General features: G+C 40.1%; 1 protein-coding gene across 1 annotated transcript in view; it reads right to left on the reverse strand.

Moving 5' to 3' along the window:
• Positions 1 to 13,057, reverse strand: part of NBAS (NBAS subunit of NRZ tethering complex) — a 253,053-nt gene that overhangs the window by 98,867 nt on the left and 141,129 nt on the right. The window contains exon 41 of the mRNA XM_053461340.1: positions 1,583 to 1,812. Coding sequence (XP_053317315.1) covers positions 1,583 to 1,812 — 230 coding nt within the window. The remainder of the gene's footprint in view (positions 1 to 1,582; positions 1,813 to 13,057) is intronic.

Genomic DNA, 13,057 nt, shown 5'->3' on the forward strand with positions numbered 1-13,057 from the left:
CCTTGTTTGTAAGTTTGTGTCGAACAGAACTCAATGTACACTGAGCATGTTGTCTGCAAAAAATGTCTCAAGCTTCCTTGTTACTGGGTCAGCTGGTGGAGACTTCACACCTCTAGGCGGTGTTCGGGGGTCACTGCCGTAGAACTGATACAGAGCAGCATCCTAGCTGCTCCCCCAGACCAACCATGGTGAGGGGGGTCTTCCTGCTCCATTGTGGATCTTCTACCTTGAGTATGACATCATAACGCATTACAAGCTACAGCGCATTAGGTCGGCCAACACCCTAACAGGACGAACAGCCCTGTCGGCAGAACACAAGAACATACCATCCTCCCCAAGATATTGAAATCTCCGGGCCGGGTAGTCTTGTATGCTTCCCTATTCTTATTTCTCACTGAGAAGCCTTGAAAGCGGGCAGACGGCAATAACATTTTAAAAATGCATGGCAGAAAGATGCAATCTAATCCTACGTTGCTATTCCAAGCCACAGTGCAAATACATTATTATGTACAGAGATGTTCTCTTAATCTTGCAGGCTAATTGGTATAACTTCAAGTGCTCTAATATAGCACATCACGGAGACACTGCCGTTTCACTCCCTTTTTTTCTCTCTTTGCAAGACGGATACGGAGGCTTGAGAAGATTATCTTTTGTTAATGCATTGCGAGGCCGAGCGAGATGAGAACATTGTAATTTGGCTGAGTATCACACTATTCTTTCTTTGTTTGGCTCTTGCTTATAATTCATCACTAGCACAGCTTAGCATGTGGCTTATTTAGCAGATGAGGAGAGTGCAAAATATTTCTGGAGAATAATGTTTTTTGTTTTTTTTTTCCGGCCTTTAAAAATATGTTCAGGGTCTATAAAACCTCATCAGAAGAGGGGTTTGTGCCCTAAACCATACGTTGCCAATGTTATTTAATTTCTCAAATGAACATGAAGGAAAGTGACACGAGGCCTGACGTTCCTACAGAACTAATGCTCCGGACAGGCGTATCCCATGGAAATGTTCATTGACTTCACTCTGCATTATGAAGGGCCAACCCCAGCTTCTCCTGAAGAAAGGGCTGAGCTGGCCCTGTATAATGCATTGTTAAATGAACGAAGTCACACTTACTCAGCCCATCTTGAATGATAACCCCACTCGGTGGGAACAAGCTTGCAGAGCACAAGTGGAAACTTCATGTTCACAAAAGCTACTGAAGGAGTTGGGAAACAGAAGGCAGTTCTGATAAATGCTGCACCACAAGAGAATTAATCATAACAATGAATGATAAAAGTGCCGCGCCTCCACTTCAGCGTGGTCTTTAACAACAAGCAGCTCCGGCAAGCAACCACCACAAAAATCCCAGAGGACCACTTAACATTTAGATGGGTCTTGGATCCATTATCATTGTTATATGGATAGAACATCTTACTTCTGCCCCCTAAGAGCCTAACAACATAGCCGTTACTAGGGAAGAAGTAGTAACAGAGACTTAGAAAACTCCAACACACAATCTCCATACACTGTTGTGAGCCAGAGCCTAATGTTTTTTTATACCAGACTTACAGACAAAAAATGTATGAAGAGACCACTTACTCGGCCAGCCCAAGTATTGTGTGCCTTTTGTATTCACCATCGGTAGCAAAGCGCTGGACATCAACTCCTTTGCCAAGGCCCTGCAGAATCTGGGCTTGTGTGAGGTCCACCAGCCGCTCGTTGTAATAATGCAACTGCTCGATCAGGGTAACCAGCTCCACAGGCCAGTTAGCGTTGGCATAATCCGAGACGTACTTGGTAACCATTTGGATTAGTTCCTTAGGATCCGCCTAAAGAAAAATAAATAGCATTAAACACAAAAGACACTGAAGTGACAATACCACGGCCAATTGAGAACCCTAAGGAGAATGGAATACTTGAGCGGCTACTGTCTACCAGCGTGAACACATTGTAACACATTAACATTCTTTCACAATAACGTTTAGCGCTTGCATTAACAGGTAGCAAATGACGCACAAACATACATGCAAACCCATTCCTCAGTACGATTTAAAGCACCAGTAACAGTCCCCTTGGATCAACAGCATCTCCGGAAAATAACAACTACTAAGAGGTGCTAAGAGTGATGTTTTTCAGATGCCCTGTTTCCAGGAGGATAACACGGTCACTCCATCACCTATTCCTCTGCTATAGCAATGACCCGATGCCATGGTAAAGGGGACTGGCCAAACCAATCATTATGGTATCATTTAATGGGGAGGAATAAAGTTAAGATGCTGCTCCCATTGCACATGTAATGTAGGATTGTAATGCACATACATACATACTGAATATATATATTTTAAATTTATTCTGTAAGTGCCAAGTTTATTTAGTGCGTAGAATTGTAAAATCTGGTCTTTTGATGGCGAGCAAAATAATCTTAAGGTATAGCATAAATTCACACTTACACTCAATTATTGAACAAACTGGCTTGCAGCCTCTGATTGTTACTGGATAATGATAGGGTTAATTACAGTACAAAATCCACCATGCCAGACAAGCCAGCCCCATCTTCCCTGCAGACGGGAATAATTAAAGGGCAAGCTACACGCTTGCGGTTCAAAGCATTAGCACGGGTCCTCAAAAACTCATTCCTTGCGGAAAGCCTTTAACCCACGGAGCGCTGTAAAATCAGTGCTGTGCATCAGGAGATGCTGTAAAGGGGCTCCTCGTGAAAGTGGATCATAGCGAGGAAATAATTTACTCTGAGTGCTCATTTCACGTCATTAACCATAATCCCAGGTTTCTGGGACAGGACTGCATTCGGTGTGATTATGCGAGCAGGCACATTTCTTGATGCCGTGAACCATGTGGATGTGTTTTAAGAGTTCGCGTTCATCGCTAAGATGATCAGAAGCAGAAGCACTCTAGCAATAGACCCCGTATTACAGGAAATATTGCGTGCAAGTTATTTGTGTCTAAACAATTCCTTGCAAGAGTTTGTCGGGAATAAGAAAAAAAAAAAACTCTTATGCGTACTGTATGGGTTCCCTTTTTGTCTAGAACATAGGCTGGAAAGATGCTGAAAACTCTACGACTTTCTGTACAGATATCTTTCGCCTTGGAGTAGCAGTCTACGTAACTGTAAAGCACTGAGCTGGGCTGGATTCTAGAAGTCAGGTGGCCACCACTTCTAAACCCTCGCTCTGCTTTTGTATATAGGTTACTGTGGACCCATCCCTTCCTGAAACATCAAAAACTTGTTCCTAACATTTCCTATCTAACTACAACATTTAATGCAGAATTTCCCCGACTTGGCATTGTGAGAGTAGCAGGTGTTGGGAGCTGGCTAGTAGAAGTAGGGTGTCAACGTGGACATACTGAATGTCTCACCTCGAGTGCTCCAAAAACACGTTTGACTGGGCATGTCTACTGGAGCCACGTGAGGAGTCTGTCCCTGTAGAAATGGACTTTACTACGTGTGACCAGATCTAAAGAGGTCTATTCACAAAAGTCTTAGGTGGTAGGCGATGTAAACAGTTCCATCTATAACAAAGCTTGTTGTATCCCCCAACTAATTATTAATATTCCGGTCACATTCCAGTTGATGAAACTTTATGAAAGTTTTACAAGTTGCAGCCAAGTTTCTGGATGTTGGAAGATCAATATGTAAATTTTCAACTTGTAAATACTGTTGATAAAAAATCTTGGATTCTTAGATCTTTTGTCACAACTCCCATGGATTTAGCAAGGAACAACCATTTTTTAGCAGCTTAGACTCTTAAGTATCAGCTAATCTGTGTCTTTGATGGGATCATGGGTTCAACTGAACTTTGTAGAACCTGTTTTTAAAGCCTATGGATTATCGAGTAGAGATCAATTACAAGTGGACCTAATGTAAGGCATGGTAATCAGAAAAAGAACAAAAACAAACACTAAAAACAGACAAAAACATACAGAAAAATACATTAACATACTAAGAGAAAAAAAAAACAGCTCTCAGAACCAAAATTCAGATAAATTTTGAAACGCACAGGCTGCAATTTTATTAAAAACATCTTTAAATGGCAACTCGGAAAACCATCAGGAAACACAAAAATACAATAATTTTCCTCTAAGCATAACAAAAGCATCTAAGAGTAATTCACTGAGTATTCAGCGACAGACAGGGAATTCATAGAGCACTTTTTTTCTTTGGGCTTAATTGACTTTTCTACTTAAAAATTCAGAATTCAGATGATGACGTGGTTTGCCGTTTATCCCAGATTTCAAATGCACATCATATAAGTAGAAAGAGGTTGGCAATTAAGTGACATAATATCATCAGATTACCTACAAGAATAATGATCTTTGATCAATGATCATTTATGGTTAAAATACACCTAGAATAAACCCTCCAGATATTTAAACAATTACATAAGTCCTGGCCTTTTGTTTCCTCTGCTCAACATTAACATTTAAAATATAATATTACAAATATATGCCCTCTATTTTGCTGTGATTTTATCTGTGATTCAATCAATGCAGCCCAAGCAGCCCTCTCCTACTGCTTCACTTCCCCCCTCAACCACCAAATAGATTGTAAGCTTGCAGGACCAGGGCACTCTTTTCCTTTTTATACCAGTTTGCCGACGCTATAAAAATGTAAAGTAAAGCTGAAAAGACTAACACAAACATAAAAACATTCAACTGACATAAAAAAGCACTTTACAAAGCGAATGAGTTTTAAATCAAGTGAAAGCTTGTCCTGCTACTGATGTAAATGATGAAAGATCACAGTAAATGTAGTTTATCGATAACACAGGGCCCTCCGGGTTTGACCCGGCGTCTTCAGGTGTAGCCTTCCTTCCCTGGCACTCCGAGTCAGTTTTTTCTTTCTCTGAGTGGTCGTGGCCTCGCCCATGGCCTGCCCATATACCACCTATTACACGCCCCCTTCTATTGATACCCGCCCACACTATCTCATACAAAAGGCACGCCATGTGTGGCTACCCTCAGACAAAGCCTCCCCCACCTCCCAAGAAAACAGAGACAGAGGGCTCTGGAAATCCTGCCCTAGGGTTGAATCGTTCCTTTGATAGATGCTTGTAAGAGCGTTCACATAATCTAAAAGAAGAACCAATGATATGAAACCCCTGTGCTAACGGGAAGAAGAGAATATGTACATAAAATAATTGAGGACATTGGTATCTTAACAGAAGGCCCAAGAGACGAGGAAAACAAAAGAGCAAACTACTTTATGCTTTTAATGAGGAATTTATCAGCTGAGTTACCCACTTTTCTAATTACGAAGTGACATTCATATCCAATCTGCACTGGTTCATTACGTTCTTATACTTATGCCACGGGAAACTTTTCCTAGGCACGTAATGGATTATTTTTCTTATTATTATTATTATGGTGATCAAAATAAAAAACAGAAATTATTATTATTTTTATTATTTTTTATATTTACGTTGAAATATTTTCGGGTGTATACATAGCCCATAAAAGATAAAGCAATCTTCTCTTTGAATATCTCCTGAATTACCTGCAGAAATATAGAATTATACGCGGAAGGCGAATCTACCGCCGTTAAGTGCAGGTCAGTTCCGTGGAAGATTTTATTTTAGAGTTTGCAGGATTATCAGACCATTAACATTCCTTTTAATGGATTGCTCTGCCAAGCTAACGCAAACCCATAATTTATTGCGTGCATTCACTCTTAAATTCCACTGCAACATTATTGCTCCGCTTACTCCATAACACCGGAATCGATATTTGTTATTGCTGTAAAATTAGAACCCAGGCACATGTTCAGACTGATATACAAACACACACACACACATATACCGTATTGGCCCGAATATAGGCCGCACTTTTTCCCCCCACTTTAAATCTTTAAAGTGGGGGTGCGGCCTATATTCGGGGTCTAGCGCCCGACGCCCGGGACATGCAGTCCCGGGCGCCGGGCAGGCAGCGGGGTCAGGATACAGGGGACCTGTATCCTACTGTCTGATACGCCCAGACAGCCTCCCCTGCCAGCACTTTCCACGGGGGGAGTACCGGCACGGGAGGTTGTCTAAGTGCATCGCGTGGACGTTCCGCATGATGCATTTTACTCCCCCCCCCCCGACTTACCAGAGCAGACTCCCGGGTGTCTTGCAGGGCCGGCGGAAGACATCTACGCAATACGCGTATACAACTTCCGGTGCCGGCACTTCCGCTGAGTGCTGGCACCGGGAGTTGTATACACGATGTGCATAGATGTCCCCCTCCGGCCCCGCAAGACACCCGGGAGTCTGCTCTGGTAAGTCGGGGGGGGGGGCAGAGTGGCAGCATATCTCGGGGGGGGAGGACAGAGTGGCAGCATAGGTTGGGGGGGCAGAGTGGCAGCAAATCTCGGGGGGGGGGGACAGAGTGGCAGCATATCTCGGGGTGGGGGGAGAGGACAGAGTGGCAGGATGTTTTTTTGGTGCTTTTTTAAAGAAAAAAACTTTTTCTTTAAAAAAGCACCAAATTTTTAGGGTGCGGCCTATATACGGGGGCGGCCTATATCCGAGCCAATACGGTATATATATATATATATATATATATATATATATATATATATATATATATATATATATATACATACACACACACACACACATTTATATAAAGAAATCTCATGGTTTTGTTCTGTCTTTTTTTTATTGGATTCAAAAAGTAGTTTTTCCCCTGCGCTACCTCTGGTTGTTGAAAAGAAGATGAAAAAATGTTTTCTTTCAAAGGCTATTCCAAACCATCCCAGATATTTCTAATCGTTTTGAACCATTTGACGGAAATAAACTCCCCTCTCACCTATATCGTGTAATTCTGCGGGTTTGACCAGGAGTCTCTGGATGAAGCATTGCTTGCCCAGGTCACCAGGTCTGTTTCTTCTCTCTATGGGCCGGGAAGTATTTGGCTACACCAGGCCTGGACTGGAAATCTGGACCACCATCCCTGGAGTGCTACTGGCTAATATCACTCCATACAATGTGTACGGTCTCTCATATCCAACGGTTGGCCCCGCTTATGATGTTGGTAGCCGCCAACATTAAAGTGTCAGGGCTGCCCAGTTCGGCCCTGGGTTACACCCATTCCCTTCTTACCTCTTTCCCATTCTCTGCCCACTAAAGGCTGTCTGCATAACTCCATGCATAACTAACTCCGCTCCCTAACAAAACCACTCCCACAGAACAGGAAGCGCTCTGTGCAGCCTTCCTTGAGATGTACTCAGGTATGCTCTAACCATGGACACCACTACATTAATGCTTTAAACTTTCTGAGAGCTTCACAAAGCGTCTGGACTGGTCTAGTGATTAATCTATTCTGACCAGCGCTGCGTTTATGTTCTTGTGTGACTATACAGTCCATACCCTTAGATACCAAAATCTCAGAAACAAAATTAATGCTTTATTGTGCCTTTTCCATATCATTTAAAAAATGCATACATTGGCTGATTTTGACGTCTTCACTAATTAAAGCATAATAGACTAAGGCTGCAAGAGCTGGGCCCTCTTCGCTTTAACTATCACCTAATGTATCGGTTTGTCATTCCCCTTGAATATATGTATTGTATTAAGCGCTGCGTAAACTGTTGGCGCTATATGAATAAAAGATAATAAGAATAAGTAAATCTGATTGTCAAACTATATATATTGCAAATGCCCCCCCCTCATATAATAAAGCTAGAATCAGCTGGCGCTCTATAAATAAAATGTAATGTAAGATAATATTAGAAACTGTGCTGAACTTCCTACTGATCAATCAGCCAAGAATAGGATATCTCCTACTGGGAGGCTGTTTCATTTACCTACTACCCCCTAGGTAAATCTTCCTTACAATGCACCTAAGCCTTTGACCCCTAGATTTATATTATAACCTCTTGTTATAAAACCCCACCTAGTATACGCAAAGGTTAGCAAAATATTCTCATGTTAATTCTTGTCACATGAAGAACGGAGACAATGTCAGGTGACCCGCACCTTGTATGTATCTCTCTCTGTCAGATTCGAGTAAAATCGAGTGCACTAAGCGTGTAGAACTGAAAGGTTTTAGCAGTAATGGGGATTCTTGCTCCCCGCAGTGTGCTCAGTAATGTGCCGACAGCGCCCGCTGTAATAAGGGTACCAGTGTAGGCGCAGTGAAGCCCGGACAGTCCCTGCAGTAATATATAACAATGCACACAAAAAAATAAGATAAAATGTTTTGGGGGATTTATCTGTTTGCCTTAAGGACCTCTGGGGCAAACCTAGAATTTGCTCCTTGGTCTTGTCTTAGGTTCAGGATAGCTATATTCCCATCTCCCTCATGTTTAAATCTCTCCACTTATCTCTCACTCTCTTAGTAAAATAAAACTTTCTTACACTAAACCTCTGACCCCTTACTTTTAGATTATGACCAACTTTTTCTAAAATGTCTTCCATCCGGTGCCTTCCTAGATCCCTTAACATATTTGAATGTTCCTATCGCATCTCCCATCGCTCCTCTCCTCCAAGGTATATATATAGAGCTGGTTTAGTCTTTCCTGATATTTTTTTTTACCCCGCAATATATTTACAATATATTTTAGCAGCCCTCCTTTGAACTCTCTCCAGAATGTCCATCTCCTTCTTCTCCAGAAGCAATACTCTAGGTAGGGTCTCAAAAAGCCTTTCGTACTAGAGAGTATTAGGTCCATTAGAAGGCATCGCTAATATCTACAAACTGTCTGCTCTGGGTCTAGTGGAAAGAATAGAGAAAACTTAGTCACACATATATTCACACATTCACGCTTACAGTATACAAACCACGCAAGTATTCTAGATAAAGGGACAGCCCCGCCATTGACATCTGCATGGTCCCTTTACTTTCCCATGGGATTCCTTTTGCAAATGTATTGGGGGGATTTTGCAAGAAAAAACTGCATAAAAGTAATCCCAGAGAGCATTCTGGGACATTAAACACCCCCTTAAACCAGCGCTGGAAAAGTTGTCCTCAAGGTATTAATTGTTCACACATCAGGCAACTTTGTCAACCAAAATTATTCATCACACAGAGATGGATACTGAAACTATTTATATGTAAATGAAATAATTTCGCAATATAATGAGTTACTGGCAAGTCATTTAATGTATCCATCAGCCATCCATCACGCCGCAAGCTTTTTGTTGCTTTTTGGCAAAGTTTCCAGAATACTGGTTTCCTCATACGCAGAGTTTATTATCTGCTTTCACCATTCTGTACATGTTTAGGTAAAAAAAAGTCATTCTTATCTCCGTTCACCAGTCCTCTCCGTGTCTGGGTGAAAAGTAATCCATTTCCCCGGATGTCTTTTTATTTTTTTATTTTATTTACTAAATGAGTAGACTTTTTACCAGTGCCAGGATCATTCTGCATATCCATATAGAGCAAAGCAACCGGCTAGTTTGGCACCTAGACTGAGAATGATGTAAAGGATCGGAGAGCAAAGTTCAGCCATTAATAAAACACGGTGTATATGTAATGTATAATGAATAATTAGATTTAGACAGTAATAATCACACGAGAAGACATATTACTTAGGACCTGTGAAACCAACTGAGCAGCGATTATTCTTCAGGCCCAGATGATAGATCGGCACCACTATAACCTTCAACTTCCAGCCTCCAATAATCAGTAGAGCCAAAGCCACATTTATTTTTTCATATGCCACCCATTTCTCAATTTATTTTGCTCAAAACATAGTAACACAGTAATATATTTTTTTTTTGGGGGGGGGGGGCAACCTCGCTGCCGATCCAGAAAAAGGCAAAAACTTCACATGGAAGCAATTTCCAACTGTGCCATCTTTGATGTCCCTAACCATCTCAGTAGAGTCTCCATAAATTGAATTAAAGGGCGCTTCGCTCGCGTAAGACATTGCACGCCACAGTTATGATGTCATATTCCAGCGTGCTGTGTGATGCATTTAGGGCGCTGACTGCAGAGGGGGTGGCTGGGTGCGCTGCCATGGGTCAGGCCAAGGGCAGTGCCCATAGTACATACATCACTTATTGAATATATCCCTGTATAATGTGCTTTGGCAAAACATTATTTAGTCATATTTATCTACATTTAAGTGCCTGTTATTTCCTGGCTTGAGCATTGTTGTTAGACTTTGGACTATAGTGAATACAGGCAAAAAAGAACAAGTGTCCTGGGCCCATGAACCGTTCAGAGAACCATAGAGGGTCTAGTTGTCTACTAGTGCCTATGTTTTTCCCTTAGTAACTTAAAGAGGGAAACTGTGTTGGGAAGGAAAAATAAGACATGTGATGAAATGAAGGCTTCAACGAGACACAAAAAAGGGAATTACGAAATGGTAACTTGTGGGGTACCAACAGTATGATAGTTGCATGTGGAGTCCATTCACAAAGATGAGTCTGCGTGGAACCACCTTTTATCTTCCCATACACCCTTCACATTATTTATTTACTTTCATAGTATAGTATAGTATTTCATAGCAATCTTCAGCACAGAAAAGGGATGTTGGGTCACAGAATGACCTTGGCATGGCTTTAGGCTCTAGAATGAGAAAGGGGACAGCAGCTAACAGGAGGTTCAGACAAACCAAAACCTCTCTGAACCTCCATTTAAAACCCCTAAATCTGTCATAACGTAGATCAGTCAAATAAGTTGGTGTCAGTAGAAGACCCCTTGTTTGGTGTCATGGCCAGGGTCAAATACTCAGCCTACGGGATCTACAAACTCTATTTGACGTCTGAAACATCAAACAATATACTCCCATATCTACAAACTGTTAACATCTGCCATTTCATAAAACATTTTTCTATTTTTTTAGGTTAAAAAGTAAGGAACTGCTGACTTGTCTAAAAATATATTTTATCTGACGCCACCATTTTTAGTGTCACTCTAAGCCGATGTGTCAAAATTGAAGGGGAGTAGTAAAATTCAATAAGATAAAGAGAAAAAAATATGGTTTTGATTAATAAAGGGATTTTTATGATGCTCTCAAGCGAGATATTCTGCAAGATATATGTTCTTCTCATTAGATTTTCCGCACAGCGGGTGCCAGTCTAATTGGCATCTACAGGTATAAGATTTTATTCCCCTTGCTTTTTTTTTGCACCCAAACTCAATAGCAGAAGGAAGTAAAACGGGGGGGGGGAACCTACAACATGGCAAACAAAATAAATAAAATAACAAAAGAAAACAAAAAAAAGAGAAGAGACCTCAAAGAGTTTATTTAAAATAACAATTTTGGGGCAGGAATAATTGACATAAGTCATAGACACTCTGCAATTCCTCTCTTCACAGAGCTCAAAAAAAGCACAGACTATACGAGAGAATACAAAATAAGTAGTATAGAAATAAAAAAAAATTATGTATGTTTTATTTATTTTGCATCATAGACATCACACAGCAGAAAAAAAACCAGAATAGGAGATAAGAAATTCAGGAAAAACACACTAAGAGGAAACACGCTGACCAGAAGAGCATGCAATCTAGTGCAGATGATGGGTTGAAGGGATGTTTGAATAAATGTTTTAGACACATGAAAAAAAGTGTTTTTCCCTGTCTGATTTACTACTATGTTTTTGTACATATTTTTGGGTCTGAAGGTTATTACATCTTCAATCTCAATGCAAAATCAAAAGAGATCTCGAGTGAACTAAAAACGTCTAATTTTGATACTCAACACCTGGTTAAACTACGGTTAGCAGGAATAATTGCAATCACATGCTTCCTATATGTATAGATCAGTCTCTTAAAGCACATTGTTACTCCCTGTTCCAAAATGTTTTTGGGAAACAATTATTATACGGACAACAATAATGATCATAATGCAGCATCGATAGAAACAATCATTATGATAAGGGGTTTCTATCGATGCTGCAGTGGGAGCCGTGCAAAAAGATATTTAAAAAGAATTTAAAATAATTAAAAAAAAATGCCCCGAAATTCTGTACCACTACTAACCAGATGAAGAAATCCTAAGAAAAATTATTCTTATTTTTACTTTTTTTCCCCTTCTTCATATTGCTACTAATAATTATTGTGCTATATGTATTCTATGGTATCAAGACACGCTCGTGAGGAAGAAAAAAAAAAAGATAAATAAAATAAAAATAAAAATAATATATATATAAAACCCCAGTTTTTAGGGTTGGTGATGACTATGATGAACAGGTTAGGATTCATTAATTCAAGGTCCCCTTATCATATATCACCTAAGTTTAACGATTTCTGTTTACGACACAAAGAGGCACCAGTTTTGTGCGTCCTTTCTTTACCCCGGAAAGTACAGTTTGTATGGCCTTGAATTCTTTAACGGACACTAAAATGGAAACTGGAAGACTGAACATTTTGGGAGATTAATGATCCCTTGCTTTCATCGTGCAGAATGTTCTCTGACTTCAACCACAGTGATAGATGCTGCTAAAGAATTTCCTTGCCACTCTGTTGACACCTATTTTCTTTTGGTATAAAAAGGCCGTTAAATGCTTCTATAATGTTCCGCTTGCCTCCTATGAGAGTTTACACAACAGAATGTTGATACGGGTCTGGCCTTTCGGGATATTGCTGGTATATTCCTGATCACTATTGTTTTGACAGTGATAAAACCTATCATTATAATGAAAATAGAAACAAGTATTGAAGTATAAATGACAAAAAAAAAAACACTTTCAAATTATAAGTTAAACAAAAAAAGCTTGATTTTCTTCTTATGGTATATTGTTTGGGTCTTAAACAATGTAAACAAATGGTAAAATGTATAAATGCAAATAAAACGGATTACTGATAATCAATAGATTGTGGGGGAAACTTAACAAACAATGTCATTTGTTTATGAACTATTATACAGTACATCAGATATTTGATTTAATTCCAATTATTAATGGGCGCGTAGTAACACATCATCATGTTACCATAATTGTGCTCCTTAATTTTCTGTGATAAAAATGCTTTATAGAAAACCATCAGACGTTTAACTATGCTAACCTTTCCCCTCCGTATAAATAAACAGGACTACTTGAGCTCTCAATGTCCTATACAACTTGTGTAATGTATACTATAAATATGCAACAAGACAAAAGGGTCTGTTCACAAAGGTTCACGCTGTGT

This window comes from Spea bombifrons, chromosome 3 (genome assembly GCF_027358695.1).
Source record: "Spea bombifrons isolate aSpeBom1 chromosome 3, aSpeBom1.2.pri, whole genome shotgun sequence".
NCBI classification, from domain to species: Eukaryota; Metazoa; Chordata; class Amphibia; order Anura; family Pelobatidae; genus Spea; species Spea bombifrons.